This window comes from Carassius carassius, chromosome 37 (assembly GCF_963082965.1).
Source record: "Carassius carassius chromosome 37, fCarCar2.1, whole genome shotgun sequence".
Taxonomy (NCBI): Eukaryota; Metazoa; Chordata; class Actinopteri; order Cypriniformes; family Cyprinidae; genus Carassius; species Carassius carassius.
In genome coordinates this window covers 21,025,821-21,042,279 of record NC_081791.1, presented here as the reverse complement: position 1 = coordinate 21,042,279, position 16,459 = coordinate 21,025,821, and the positions used below count along the sequence as shown (strand labels likewise).

At 36.1% G+C, this 16,459-nt stretch overlaps 2 protein-coding genes across 2 annotated transcripts; one reads left to right on the top strand and one right to left on the bottom strand.

The window, feature by feature from the left end:
• The first annotated feature begins 814 nt into the window (after positions 1–814).
• On the top strand, positions 815–5,690 carry LOC132118354 (ORM1-like protein 2). Its single transcript, XM_059528150.1, has 4 exons — positions 815–963; positions 1,421–1,595; positions 3,761–3,912; positions 4,193–5,690. The coding sequence occupies exons 2-4, from the start codon at positions 1,422–1,424 to the stop codon at positions 4,326–4,328; spliced, it is 462 nt and encodes a 153-aa protein (XP_059384133.1). The 5' UTR covers positions 815–963; position 1,421; the 3' UTR covers positions 4,329–5,690.
• A 3,862-nt stretch (positions 5,691–9,552) lies between these two features.
• Positions 9,553–16,398, bottom strand: LOC132117747 (nuclear envelope integral membrane protein 1-like). Its single transcript, XM_059527060.1, has 9 exons — positions 16,181–16,398; positions 14,853–14,974; positions 14,546–14,765; positions 14,346–14,418; positions 14,038–14,131; positions 13,767–13,881; positions 10,799–11,024; positions 10,546–10,713; positions 9,553–10,228 (listed from the first exon to the last, which is right to left on the bottom strand). Exons 1-9 carry the CDS (start codon positions 16,284–16,286, stop codon positions 10,009–10,011), a joined length of 1,344 nt encoding a protein of 447 aa, XP_059383043.1. The 5' UTR covers positions 16,287–16,398; the 3' UTR covers positions 9,553–10,008.
• Between the last annotated feature and the right edge of the window lie 61 nt (positions 16,399–16,459).

The following is a 16,459-nucleotide window of genomic DNA, read 5'->3' as shown; positions in this document are numbered from 1 at the left end:
AAAAGGGAACTTGGTTTACCAACAAACACACAAAACAAGCAAAGACAGAGTTCAACATTATTGACTTATTCCAGCTAATACATTTTTTTTTCCTTTTGACAGGAAAGACAGAAAGGCAAGGACAAAAAATTACAAATATATTTCAAAGAAAATTTTAAACAAATATTAGAGTGAAAGCATCATCATCAGATATTTTCTGACATCACTGCTAAAATATTGAACTATACTCATTCTTATCATTCTTCTTTTTATGACATACATGTGTGAAATATTTCCTGTGGTCACAGTATGTGAAAAGGAAGTAGGAATCTTGCCACTACCAGTAAATCTATAAAAACTCTAGATATCACCTCTGATAACTATATATTATATTATATGTATATTTTTTGTCAAATGTTAAATGTTAAAAGTTTAATTTGACAAAAGTACAACATTAATGTCAGTACTTGTGGAAGTGTAATAAAATATACAAGCTTCAATACAAACTAAGAATTATGTATAAAAACATATTAAAATAAAAAAGTAGGCCTAATACAAACACAGTAAATAATATTTATTTTATATTACTCTTTATTACTAGGCTATATTATATATTACTCCAATTATATTAATTTGACCTACTTGAAAATAAAAATTAAATTGTAAATTACATATTCCTTACAAGCTGACATATCTAAATAAACTCCTACACAAAAAATACCCTGGTAATAAAATTTGAAATAAAAATACACTGAAATAAAAAAAAGAATAAAACAAGGTAAAATAGGTTTTAAAATAAATCCTCCTTGTGGTAATGTTCAGAAGGCGGAGAGAATCTACGGCTGTGTTTCAAACCTAGTGCGCTTCTTGCTAGACATCGTCATCGGCTCTGCCGGGCACGCGCTTAGGATGCGGTCTACGCAGGAGACTCGCTAGGTTTTCAAACACAGCCGCAGACTGTCTATTTCCTGGTTACTTCGCAAGGTGGGTGGCTGTCAGATGACAACATTAGCTCTTAATTTACTCTATTTAATGTACTTTAACTTGCATTTTGAGCAGTTTTGATTGCTTGTTTCATTTGTGTTTCAAACATGGCTCTTTTTCATGCAGCCATTTCTTCAGCTATTATCAGCAGCGACTGAACTAAGTTACTATTGAATCCACTAGCCGGATAGCTAACAGGTTTCGGGTGACAAATGTGCATGAATATTGTACACACTATAATTAAGACACCGCAAAGTTTATTAGACTCGGTCGGTCGTAAACACCCCTAAATAAACCACAAACAAATTATCGTCGCAGAGGTTAATGTTATATAATTGTGATAACGAATATCTCATTGTAAAGAGTGTGGTCTTGGTAAAGGGCATCCTAATTTGTTTTTTAATGGCTTTCTTTGGGTGTTTGCATGAATCATATCACGGCTGTTGTTTTCGTGCAGGATGAATGTGGGCGTTGCTCACAGCGAGGTGAACCCAAACACTCGGGTGATGAACAGCCGGGGGATCTGGCTGGCCTACCTGCTGCTCACCACTGCCCTGCATGTGGTCCTGCTCAGCATCCCTTTCCTCAGTGTGCCTGTGGTGTGGACGCTCACCAACGTCATACACAACCTGGTCAGTCCATGCAAGAAATCTTTAAAGGTTAACTAAATTAAAATTAGCTGAGAATTGATTCACCCTCAGGCCATCCAAGATGTAGATACTTCGTTTCTTACAGTTTTGGAAAAATGTAGCAATATCTCAGTTGCTCACCAGTTCACCCTCAGCTGTGAATGGGTGCCGTCAGAATGAGAGTCCAAGCAGCTGATAAAAGACATCACAATAATTCACAAGTGAATCACACAATTCCAGGCCATCAATAAGTCCATCAAAGTCATCTACATCTTGGATGGTCTCAGGGTGATTCAAAAATAGCATTTTAATTTTGGATAAACTATTCTTTTAAAATGATTTCTTTCTTTCTCTTTTTTTTTTTTTTTTTGAATAGTTCACCCAAAAGTGAAAATATTTTTAAAATGTGTTCACCTTCAGGCCATCCAAGATGAAGATATAGTTATGATAATAGTTATGGCAAAATGTAGCAATATCTAAGTTGCTCACCAGTTCACCCTCAGCAATGAATTGAAGTGAATGAAAGCAAATTTTCAGTTTAGGGTAAACTATTCCTTTAAAAAAAACACACACACATTTTCACTCTTAAAGAGATATTTCACCCAAAAATGCTGTCCTTATTTACTCACTCCCATTGTCTGTCCTTCATAGAACACTAAAGCAACAAAAGTATCAGCTAAATGACACATTACTAATAAGTAACATTAATAACAGCACATACAGCTTTAGTAATTGTTATAGTCTATGTAGAATAAACATACAGTCATGGCCAAAAATATCGGTAAAAATGATCAAAGAAGGCTGTGAAAATGAATCTGCATTGTTGATCCTTTTGATCTTTTATTTTAAAAATCTAACCTTTCATTGGGGAATAATAATTTAAAATGGGGAGTAATATCATTATGAAATGTTTTTCTCTAATACACATTGGCCACAATTAAAGCCCCTCTTTTATTCAATACTTTTTGAATCCTTCATTTGACAGTTTAACAGCTCTAAATGTTTTTCTATAATGCCTGATGAGGTTAGAGAACACCTGACAAGAGATCAGAGACCATTCCTTCATCCAGAATCACTCCAAACCCTTTAGATTCCCAGCTCCATGTTGGTGCTTGTCCTCTTCAGTTTCACTCCTCTCATTTTCTATAGGGTTCAGGTCAGAGGACTGGAATGGCTATAGCAGAAGCTTGGTTTTGTGCCCATTGACCTATTTTTGTGTTGTTTTTGAGGTTTGTGTTTGGATTATTGTACGGTTGGAAGATCTAAACATGGCCCATTATAAGATTTTTAACAGAGTCAGTCACTTTTAGATTTTTTATCGGTTGGTATTTGATAGAATCAAAGATGCCATTTGTCTGAACAAGACGTCCAGGACCTCCAGCAGAAATATAGGCCCATAACATTAAAAATACAGCTGTATATTTCATTGTACACATGGGGTATTTTTTATCCCTGTGTTCACCAAACCCATCTTGAGTGTTTGCTGCTAAAAAGCTAGTTTTTAGTTTCATCTGACCATAGAAACCAGTCCCATTTGAAGTTCCAGTCATGTCTGATAACTGAATATGCTTTAGTTTGTTTTTGAATGAGCTAGGAGAAGTTTTCTTGAAACCCTCCCAAACAACATGTGGTGATGTAGGTGCTGTTTGACAATTTTTCTGACCCTGAGACTCAACTATGTTCTGCAGTTCTCCAGCTGGGGTCTTTTGCTGCAGATCAGAAAAATATACTTTGGTTTTTCTCATTGTGATGGATGATTAAGGGAATTTGAGCTTTGTTTTCCCTCCTTTTTATATTTCTGTGAAACAGATCCATGGCTGGATAATTTCATGTTCATAATCATGCTCAAAATTGTGAATACGAATGGGAATATACTTCAGAAATATTTTACTCAAAAGAATTTCTCGGGGTGCCAATAATTGTGTCCAGTGTGTATTTGAGAAAACATTTTTCATAATGATATTTCCCCCAATTTAAAATAATTAATATCCAATGGAAGTTTAGATTTTTGTGATTTTTTTTTTTTAAATAAAAGATAAAAAGGATTAGCAATGCAGATTAATTTTCACAGCCTCCTTTGATCATATTTACAAAGGGTTCCGATATTTTTGGCCATAACTGTAAATGAGTTAAATGGTCAAGTGTTGACTCACTTCTCTGCTGTCTAGGCGATGTACCTGTTTTTACATACCGTCAAAGGCACACCATTTGAGACGCCGGACCAAGGCAAGGCACGTTTGCTCACTCACTGGGAACAGATGGACTATGGCATTCAGTTTACAGCGTCAAGGAAGTTCCTCACCATCTTACCTATTGTACTGTGAGTCATGTTCATATTCCTGTAGTAACTGACAGAAATAGGACTATATGCACTTACTAAACTACTTTATTATAATCAGTCATTAAAATTACTAATTGTTTTTTACAATTCTATATCAACTTTTACTTTATTTTACTTATTTTGTTCATATCTTTTATATTTTTATAATTGAATATTATTTATTTGATGTTCTCAATTATGTATAATCCTTTAAAGTAAAATCATTACATTTAAGTATAATATTTACATTAAATGCGTTTTTTTTTTGTCTTTTTCATAGGTACATCTTGGCCAGCTTCTACACCAAATATGATACAACTCACTTCATAGTCAACACAGGATCACTACTAAGTGTCCTCCTACCCAAACTGCCTCAGTTTCATGGAGTTCGTCTGTTTGGTATAAATAAATACTGATATGGATGGGATGTAGCATCATGGAGATGAGATGAAATGACTGAAATTCCTTTATTCTCCATATGATACTTCCTTGGTCCAAAGTCGTAAGGCCTTAAGGAACCAAAACTGCACTGGACTGAAGTACACTATTTAAAAAAAGCCTTCCATGCTCAGGTTTATTCAATCTGTGGTTTCTTTTTTTAAATCCTGTCTTATGTCTGTAATTTCTCTTCATCATAATCTCTAGATCTCCATCATAATTTCTAGATTCATCACATTCAAGGATGTTTTTGAATGCATTGCATCAGAAAATGTGCCAGTTATCACCTGCTGATATTCTCTGCATAAACCTATTTGCCACAACAAGCTCTGTCACTGTGGGGGCAAAACATGATAGTTCTGAATTATAATATTCAGAGAGTTTTTGTCAATGTTCTATTATATATACAACATGGACAACTGCAGTAAATAAGTTATGTTCAATTATTAGAGAAACTGATTTTATTTTGAACTGCATTTCTCATTTCATTTCCCTGAAAAATGCAAAACAATAATCTGTGACAATGTCTGAATGTGATATGATAAACAATCTTAAAGTGCTCACTTAAAGTTTGTTGCTTAAGTTTCTCGTAGAGCACAGTTATATTAGATTTCTTTGAATTCCTGTATTTATTTCATTTGTTATCATATCATGAAACATTACAATTTGACCCAATTGCCATAGTGCGCATACATTATTATTATAGATTTTTTTAAATGTTCATGTCTGCATGGATCATTTTTGTTCACAATACGAAAGTGAAAGTATGCACAGTGGGGAACTAAAGTCTGAGACCACATTGAAAATGTAGTATTCAAAATCTAACTGGTGGAAAGTTTTAGAATGTTTAAAAATAAAACCTAAGAATGTTAAATGAAAAAGAAAACATGTTCTTGCCCTTTTTATATTCTCCATGTTCATTCCTTTATGTGAAATGTTTACAGAAGGACAAGATGGTTTTTGAGATCAGGATCTTCAAGTTTTACACAAAGTTGTGGAGTTCATACAGCAAACTGAAATATTCGAACTATCTTTACAATCAATTTTTTTTGTTCAAATTTGAGATTATTATTTTTTAACTTTTTTTTTTACTCTTGGACCCCACATTGTCACAATATATCTTTTCAGCATCAAATTTCCAGTTTAGTATGTTGTTTTTTCAACCCATTTATAATGTGTTGCACTGGTATAATTAAAATGGCTCTTGCACAAGATAACTTATCAGTCATAAAATCATTTGGACTAATATTCAAAATCTCAAATGACCTAATGTAATGATATGATATGCAAACCATTGCATACACCTGTATCAAATAAATGACATTTACAGTTGCATGTCACAGTATATGGCCCTCATTTCTTAGCCACTGGTTTTTATTCCATGTGATAAGTAAAATAATGAGGTCTGATGCTTAGAGCGAATGGCATGAAGTTGCATCACATTGCACGGAAGCATGTAAATCATCTAAAGCGATCATAATACTACAGGATCAATGTGACCACATGCAGATGAACAGTTAACGTGGGAATCCTCGCCTCTCACCTATTGGATAACAACAAACCACACAGGTGAACAAGGAAGAGGTGTAAGCCTGAGCCACGAGGAAGCTAAATAAACACACGCTGTACACACAGCCTCGGTTGTGTCAGTCCGATGAATATAGACGCGCATTTGGATAAGTTGTGAAGGTGTACCGGGGGAAATCCGTGAATTTTACATGTTACACACCTACACTTGGACGGGGCAAGCCCAGCAACTGCGATAAGGCGATAGCTGGACGGGAATCCCCACCTACAAGCTCAGGTGTCTCCCAGCTGCATTTCAGGGAAGAGGGAGAAGGAGGGGAATAGTGTCCTCGGCCCACCTATGCCACCGATTTGCCTAGCATATGGAACACACGCTGTATGGCAAGTAGTTGTAACAATTAATCTATAAACTTTACTGATATCTTATTTAACATTAGTAGTACTTATTTTCTTAGATAATAGTATATTTTCCATTAAGCGCTAGTACTTATTCATTAACTACTAGTACTTAGTTTTTAGATACTAGTGCTTATTCTTTAGCCACTAGTGTCTTTTGTAAAGTAACTAGTACTTATTAATTAGATACTAGTACTTAATCATTAGATACTATAATTTATTTATTAGATACTAGTACTTAATTCAGTAGTGACTAGTAACTTTTATATTGTTACTAATAACAAATTTAAAAAAAAATTGCCATTGAATTTTATGGGGATCCATCATTGAGATATCAACTATTCAGTTATGACTAGTATGTATTCCACTAGTGACCAGCACTTAATTTTCATGTACTAGTAGTTATTCATTGGGTACTAGTATGTATTTTTTAGATACTAGTACTCATTCATTAGATACTAGTATCTATTAAATAGGCACTAGTACTTATTCGGTAGATACTAGTACTTAATTCAATAGTGTCTAGTAACTTTTATATCGTTACTAGTAACAAATTAAATTTTTTTGCTATTGACTTCTATGGGATCCATCATTGAGATATCAACAATTCAATTTTGACTAGTATGTATTCCACTAGTGACTAGTACTTAATTTTTGTATGTATTTTTTAGCTACTAGTAGCTACTCATTCATTAGATACTAGTACCTATTAAATAGACACTAGTAATTGTCCATTAGATACTAGTACTTATTTGTTATAAACAGGGTGCGATTTGTGAAACAAACAGGGGGGGGGGGTGTTTGAAACATTTTAATTCCTAAAAATAAATGAGAACATGAACAAGATGACGTCATGAGCTAATTAGCATATGTATGACGTAAGTGCGTTGTATTGTATTGCCTACCTATGCTCACTACTGCAATTTAATTTAGCCATTTAATTCTCAATAATGTGCTGTGACTGATGTCGGCTATACTTGCTTGTAAAATAGAATTAGAAGCAACAGAATCTTAATTTTGAAAACATAATCTTTTTTTTAACTGAAAGTGCTGCTGCTCTCTGCGCTTGCTCGCAGATGCAGAGAGAGGCTTGCGCTGGGAAAGAGAGACCTCACGCTCGTACGGCAGCACCAGAGAGTCTCAGAGACTTAATAATGATTGCCCGAAAAGTCGCTAGATTTGTCGCTAGTCGCTTTTTTGGAAGAAAAAAAAGTCGCTTAATCTAGCGATAAAGTCGCAAAGTTAGCAACTCCACTGCCCAGCGGACCGGCTTCAACCGACTCGCAAGTGTTGATAGGCTATTACTCGTGAGGTGTCAGGAATCAGATAGCGCCGTGGGCGGGACACTGAGCAAGTCTGGTGAATACAGAGAGGTTGCGCGGCAGAGCCAGCCACAGTAGCGCATTTTCAAATAAAATTGACTTTAATCAAACCACGGATCCGTGATAAGTTTTGTGATCCATCTCGCCACTAGTGTAGTAGCACTGATCACTTTGAGGGGGGGATAGAAATAATTCAACAGAGGCAGGGATACATTTACCAGAAAGGGGGAAATCCCACGCACCCCCCCAAGGCCCCCCCCACCCGGCAAATCGCACCCTGGTTATAAAAGACACTAGTACTTAAAGAATAAACACTAGTACCTAAATAATAAGCACTACCTAATGAATAAGTACTAGTACTTAATGGAAAAGATACTAGTATCTAACAAAAAAAAAGTACTAGTAACATGAAAAAAGACACTAGCACGGCTTATAGATTAAATGTTACAACAGCTTTCCATACACGCGGTCTATTTACCACGGAAGCACATGCAAATGGTATTCTGGCTCAGTGCGCTAGAATACTGAGGAATCCTAGTGACACGAGGGGAGCACCGCTGATGTCACCGCTGGAATGCAAACAGTATTTGCATGAGCTGCAGAGGAAGAACAGCAACAAGGAAGGCTGTGATATATGTTCTTGCTTCAGCCTTTCAAAGCCTGGTCGCATCCAAAACCAAAAGCTGAGGCGCAGCTGTGATAGAACAGACAATGCATCTGCTGTTTCTCGCAATTCTGCTTTCTGCTTGTTCCTGTTCTAGAGCCTGCTGTAAGAAAGGCATGCACTGATCGATGAAGGTCAGTCAAACCGCAGCATTTGTATAAAGAAAACCAAAAGCTGATCAGCCGTAAAACAGTGGTTAAGGGACTGCGTCTAATTCTGCTGACGGCTGCGGAATGACTTTGTGTTTTTACTGGTTTATTTACTGAAGGGGATGAAGAAGTGAGTCAGCAATAATAAAAGAAGAAAAGTGAAAATGATTTAGCAGAAGTTTATTCTTAAGATCTGATTTGTTTCTTATTGCAGAAGATTCTGTTGAAAACGCGTGAAAAATGCACGGTGGGGAAAATAATATTTTATTTGCGTTCCCTCGAGAAACTTTCTCTTGCAAAACATTTGGTTTCCTTCATAGGCTAGCAAAAAATAATAGTTAAATATAGTTTTTCACAAACGTTGTGAGAGCAAATGCACACTTTCTCGTGGCAACAAAAGTTTTCGCAAGCATTCTCAAAAGCATTGAATGGGAGACCAGATATTTTCATATTTATACGAGCAAGCATAAGCTTCTCGGAGATCTCCACTTTTTCATGAGAGAACACACAAGTTTTGCGTTCCCCTTTAAACCTTTGTTCGCTCGCAGAAAACACTGAAATTTATTATTTTCTAGTTCAGTGAACCAACGTCAAGTTTCTCGACGAAAAGTCTTGCGAGCAAACGCTAAAACATTAAAATATTGTTTTTCCTCCGATTTAATTTTTCCCCATCACCATGTCCTTATATAGTGGGCTTCGTACTGTAGTGATGTTCAAATGATTGAATATAAAAATAAATACTGAATATACATAAATATTGAAAAAAGTTTTTTTATTTTAAAATAAGTTTAAATGTATAAAATTATTTAATGGTGCTGATAAGGGGATTTTAAGCACAGAAAATATGCAAATCTTTAGGAGTTTCAGCTATTCCACTGTGTAAGAATGACATTAGTTATATTTGTGCTATGGTATGTTACAACTAGGGTGGCAGTATTACTAAAAACTCTTCAAAAAGTCTCATTTCGGTCCACTCTTGTAGTTTTTCTTGCAAAGCACATACATGTGTGAACAAAACATGCTAGTTTCAAAAGTGCCCATAAAATGTTAGATTTTATGCTGCCACCAAGTGGTCACTACAAAGACGTGCGTAACAATTTCTGAATTTCATGAGATTGGCTAAGCCCATACAAGGCAAACTGTATGTATTTCTCTGCTTTTATTACGCATTCATAAATTAAAATAAAAAAAGTGCTTGTAACCTAAACAGACTTACAGCTCCAGTCAATTGCCAGAAACAAAAAAACTGTATAATGTGCCTCTTCCGATCCAATATTTTAGTATTCGAAACTTAAAAACAAAACACATAAAATACAGTCCATGCAACAGCACAGCGTTCACAGATACCTCCTCACACAGGAAGTCTCTGCATAATTTCAAACTCAAAGATTTAAGAAAAATAAAAACAGACAACTTTTGGCCTTTCTCATGAGCCATGAAAACAACGGGGCATTTTCACTGTTAATAGTCCATTATGAATGCATCAGAGACTGAAGTCATGAATAAAAACCTCTAAAGATTCATACAGAAGAACAGTGAATGCTATACTTTAACTGATCACAGATCTGCTTAAATGATATACTTTTATATGCTTCATCAGTCATTTCACCCGTGTGTTGTTGAGTCGTGGAGATGCCACATCTGGCTTAACATCGTCATCCGTCTCCCAGCCCTCCTTCTCCTCCTCCTCCTCCTGATTTTCCTCATCAGTGGAGAACAGCTCATCCTCAAAGAACGATCCACCCAGCCCGTACTCCTGTGTATGAACCGACACCTCATTGGACAGTAGATGTGGAGAACCTTCAATGAAGTCTGCAAACCTGAGCGCAAGACAGAGTACTCTTATTATTAGAATTAATATATTAATTTTTGGTCTTATTGAGCATGTTACCTCAATATTTTGAAGTCAGAATTATACTAAAAGGTCTTTTAAGTGCTAAATTATGACCAAATGTATGAGTTTGCAGCAAAGTTTTGATCTTGTTGACAATTTTGCGTATCAGATACGATACAGTAGACTTTAAGCAAGCAACCTAAATTAGATAATTGGGCATTTTAGGTTTCTCTCAAGACATTCACCATAAAAGGCATTATTTTATTAACACTATATATTTGTTTCTCAAATGAGCTCTCATACCTCTGAGGAGACTGGAGCCTGGAGACAGTCTTCCAGGTGTTGAACTCAGGACTGCTGCAGTATTTCCTAAGCTCCTCTAGAGCTTTCTGAGTCTCCACCTCTGACTGTCTCTGATACTGCTCTTCTGTCAGCAGACGGCGGGGCTCCAGTTTCTTTGGCTTCAGCTTCCTTCGAAGCATTCATTCAGCAAGAAGACAATGACTATGTTGCTTAACATGTACTAGAACAGCATTTATTAAAGTTGTACACTCACTGATAAAGCATGAAGACCTTGGTAAAAGGGTACTCCATGTTCTTGGAGCAGAATGCAGCTATCATGATGGCCAGAGCTACTTGCTGGACCTGAACTCCAGCGTACACCAGCAGAAGGCCGAAGATCTGCAGCGTCCAGGACAGGATGTTGACACTTCGCTTATCCACCAGGGGGCCATAGCGGTAACACACCCCAAAACTGATGAACCCAACCACAATGATATAACCTAAACATTTACAACATAAAAAACATTCAGTAACTGATATACTTTCAATAAAATATTTTCAATAACTCAAATGTTAATAATATTCCAATAAAAAAAGTAATAGGTTGTTTGCACATGAAATGCAGATGGAGGGCAGGAAGATATTTTCTACATAGAGTGCAATATCAGTCTGTGTTTTGCATCATTTTATGGTTGCTCAAATAGATCGAACCAAGGAACCACAAGGATCTTTTTTTATGTACCAAACGTTTTTGTTCATCAGGTGGGAAAACAAAAGAGCTTGACATGATTGGCTGCTTGATATGATAAACATTTGAATTTAGGCATTGATTCACATAAACAGTGATTACATTACATATGTAGCACATATCTCACATGGTCAACAATAGTGCAAATGTGAGTGCATTGAACTCGCACACGTTTAAGCTTTTGATCAAATAAAAACATGAATATAAATCTGAATCGTGTAAATCATATGGATTAAATTTATGTCATTCAATGAATGGACAGAAATATGGGAGCACATTAAAAATCTCTCGTATATTTTTCCAAGATGAATGAAGGTCTTTGTGACGAGTGGGGCGGGGCCGAGAGGGAAGACTCAAGGTGCTTTGTGCAACCGGGCACTGGAAGACAAGTCTTGCTTACCACCAATAGTTTGTTACCACCTTAATAGCAGGCAAATATTTCAATTCAATACAAAAGTTTTTTTGTTTTAACCAGTACAGTAAAGATTTTCCGCCATCTAGTCCATTCTGCTTTTCACTTCCTGCCAATCATCTGCATTTTGCACCTCATCAAAATCAAGTGACTGCAAACAAGCTATACCATAAAAACAAAGTGAATGATAATTCTTATTTATTAAATAAATAAAAAATAATCCTTAGCACACTTTTTACAAATTGATCTACAACCCGAATTCCGGAAAAGTTGGGACATTTTTTAAATTTTAATAAAATGAAAACTAAAAGACTTCTAAAAGAAATCACATGAGCCAATATTTTATTCACAATAGAACATAGATAACATAGCAAATGTTTAAACTGAGAAAGTTTACAATTTTATGCACAAAATGAGCTCATTTCAATTTTGATTTCTGCTACAGGTCTCAAAATAGTTGGGACGGGGCATGTTTACCATTGTGTAGCATCTCCTTTTCTTTTCAAAACAGTTTGAAGACGTCTGGGCATTGAGGCTATGAGTTGCTGGAGTTTTGCTGTTGGAATTTGGTCCCATTCTTGCCTTATATAGATTTCCAGCTGCTGAAGAGTTCGTGGTCGTCTTTGACGTATTTTTCGTTTAATGATGCGCCAAATGTTCTCTATAGGTGAAAGATCTGGACTGCAGGCAGGCCAGGTTAGCACCCGGACTCTTCTACGACGAAGCCATGCTGTTGTTATAGCTGCAGTATGTGGTTTTGCATTGTCCTGCTGAAATAAACAAGGCCTTCCCTGAAATAGACGTTGTTTGGAGGGAAGCATATGTTGCTCTAAAACCTTTATATACCTTTCAGCATTCACAGAGCCTTCCAAAACATGCAAGCTGCCCATACCGTATGCACTTATGCACCCCCATACCATCAGAGATGCTGGCTTTTGAACTGAACGCTGATAACATGCTGGAAGGTCTCCCTCCTCTTTAGCCCGGAGGACACGGCATCTGTGATTTCCAACAAGAATGTCAAATTTGGACTCGTCTGACCATAAAACACTATTCCACTTTGAAATAGTCCATTTTAAATGAGCCTTGGCCCACAGGACACGACGGCGCTTCTGGACCATGTTCACATATGGCTTTCTTTTTGCATGATAGAGCTTTAGTTGGCATCTGCTGATGGCACGGCGGATTGTGTTTACCGACAGTGGTTTCTGAAAGTGTTCCTGGGCCCATTTAGTAATGTCATTGACACAATCATGCCGATGAGTGATGCAGTGTCGTCTGAGAGCCCGAAGACCACGGGCATCCAATAAAGGTCTCCGGCCTTGTCCCTTACGCACAGAGATTTCTCCAGTTTCTCTGAATCTTTTGATGATGTTATGCACTGTAGATGATGAGATTTGCAAAGCCTTTGCAATTTGACATTGAGGAACATTGTTTTTAAAGTTTTCCACAATTTTTTTACGCAGTCTTTCACAGATTGGAGAGCCTCTGCCCATCTTTACTTCTGAGAGACTCTGCTTCTCTAAGACAAAGCTTTTATAGCTAATCATGTTACAGACCTGATATCAATTAACTAAATTAATCACTAGATGTTCTCCCAGCTGAATCTTTTCAAAACTGCTTGCTTTTTTAGCCATTTGTTGCCCCCGTGCCAACTTTTTTGAGACCTGTAGCAGGCATTAAATTTTAAATGAGCTAATTAAGTGGATAAAAGTGTAAAATCTCTCAGTTTAAACATTTGCTACGTTATCTATGTTCTATTGTGAATAAAATATTGGCTCATGTGATTTGAAATTCCTTTAGTTTTCATTTTATTAAAATTTAAAAAAACGTCCAAACTTTTCCGGAATTCGGGTTGTAATCCAGTGCATATAAGTCTTGTCCACAATTATTTGACACTGAATATTTTTTCACTAAGGAATGCCATATTACAAAATTTCTATGTATTAAATGTATGCATTAAAAAAAAGATTGAACTTTTATTTGTATTTTAAAAAAAATTCAAAATCCAAAAAAATTCTTAAAACCTTACTACCTGACCTAAGGTGGAATTTCACCACAATGTTTTGATGGTTCTCTCACCGATAGCCAGATGCCAGTGATCTTTAAGAATAATTTGGAGATTCCTAAACACCAGCTGGATGACGTAGAGAGAAAAAGACCATCCGCCCATCAACAGCACATAGAATGGGCTTTTCTACAGGCCAAGGAAACAAACATGTTGAAAATAAGTCCATTTTATAAGATCTCACTATTAATTGCTAAAACAAAATGAACAAAATCCTGAGATGCTCAGTGGTAGATACTAGAGAGAAAGAGGTTTAAAACAAATGAAAGAATGACAGGAATCTACCTTGGGAAGAAGACGGCCAATGACGAAGATGAGGATGATAAGGGAGGCGATCATTCCAGTGCTCATGCCAGCAGAGTAGTAGAACACTTGACTTCTACACGACAGATCAAGCACAAAGAGTTACCAACACTACCTCAAACTAACAACCCAAATTGTGCCTCCATCCAAGAAAAAAAAAAGAGCAGAGTTGGCTTAAATTTTTGATTAAGGGAATAGCTCACTCAAATAATCATTTGTAATCATTTTACTAACTAGTTTTAATTTTTGGGTTAACTATTCTGTATATAAACAGATATAGTTTCAATTACCTGCTCAGAGTCTCTGCAAAAAAAAACAGCAACAGTCCAGCCAGAAAAACCAAAAACAAGTAGATGTCATAATCTATAAGAGAAAAACCAATGTCAATGTCAAAATCAAGATCACAGTCCCGATCATATCAAGAGCGTGAAGACTGGAATGGGTTTTCCATTCCACTTGGATCTTTCTTTTAAATACATTTTCAACTCACGTCGACTAGGTTGTACAGTATAGAGTGTATGGGAATCTGAAGGGTCCACTCTGAAACAGGTCTTGTTGTTAAAGAGACTGATGCTCACGGTGGCCTCATTGGTCTGTTCATGTACAAAGTACTGCACAAGTTTCCAGATGCTGAAATGCTCAAGCTCCTGCAGGTCCTGCTCATCATTAACCACAGTCACCTTCAGTTTTGTAGTGCTCCACACTCTCACCTGTTGATCACATAAGAGGAAGGCACTGTCAATACTGATGCAAACATTACTGGCGATATAAACAAAAGATAATTAAAAGTCCTTTACCTGTATTCTAGTCCATGTTTCTCTCCATCCAGGTTTGATGGAGTTATTGTAGCAGAAATGTTGTGCAGCTTGTAATATGATTTCTTGTCCATCTTTTACTTCTATAATGGGACGGGTGGCACCTGCATGAAGATGAAAATGACAGCCATACTTTGTGTGAATCTATCTATACACTAGTCAACAGTGGATCAAATCCTTACATCAAAGTTGTCTTAATGTCTTAAAACCAAAATGTGTTCTTGTTTTAGGACAACTTTGATTAAAACTTTTGATCCACTTCAAATGTTGACTACTGTATATATATATATATATATATATATATATATACACACACACACACACACACACACAGGTGCATCTAAAATATTTTTTTGAATATCGTGAAAGTTTTTTTTTAACTTATTTCAAAAAGTTAAACTTTCATATATTCTAGATTCATTGCTTGTAAAATAAAACATTTCAAAAGTTTTTCTGTTTTAATTTTGATGATTAGAGCTTACAGCTCATGAAAGTAAAAAATCCAGTATCCAGTACATTTGAGTTTTATTAAATGACCATCCATACAGTATAAATTCTGGGTATTTCTTGTTCTTTGAAACCACAATAATGGGCAAGAATGCTGACATGGCAGTGGTCCATAAGAAGATCATTTACACCATCCATAAATAGGGTAAGTCACAGAAGCTCATTACTGAAAGGGCTGGCTGCTCACAGAGTGATGTATCAAAGCAAATTCAATTCAAAGTTGACCAGAAGGAAGAAATTGGGTAGAAAAGGTGCACAATCAACAGGGATGACTGAAAGCTTGAGAATACTGGCAATTCAATTCAACAAGTCAATTCAAACACTTGGGAGAGCTTCACAAGGAGTGGACTGAAGCTGGAGGTTTTTTTTTTTTGTCATTGATCTTAGGAAATATTCTTGGTTCTACTACAAAACAACTGGCTGAGACATATAAATAATGATTTTATTACATTTACATTTATTCATTTAGCAGACGCTATTATTCAAAGCGACTTACAGATGAGGACAGTGGAAGTAATCAAAAACAACAAAAAGACCAATGATATATAAGTGCTATAACAAGTCTCAGTTAGGTTAACACAGTAAACGTAGCATGGGATTTTAAATAATATAATAAAAAAATTACATATCGCTTTATTCAAAAAATCAGTTTTTACAACTTTAACTAATCGGTTTTTACAGTTTTTATCGCTTTAACAACATCCACTTACATATTAAGTAGGGTAACAACACATAGCTTTCTTAATTGTCCTAAATAATTTAAAAGCAATATATATACATATTAAACAATAATTATTGCTTACCTGACGTTTGAGACGAATGAAATAAAAACAACACAGCAGTCAAGATAACTTTCAATCTGACAGTTTCGATTCCAAAGCCACTTTCGGATTTCATGAATCCCGCCATGATGTCTTCTCGCGTTTCTTCGATGGTTGGAGTGACGTGACTGACGAGACTTGGGTGTTGAACAGCGTCACCTGCTGCACTGGAGGTAACAGCGCATCTGTCTGCTGCAACATCACACCTGTATCAGCTATGGTATCAGCAGCAAAATCAAAACGGAACTTATAAAACACTGC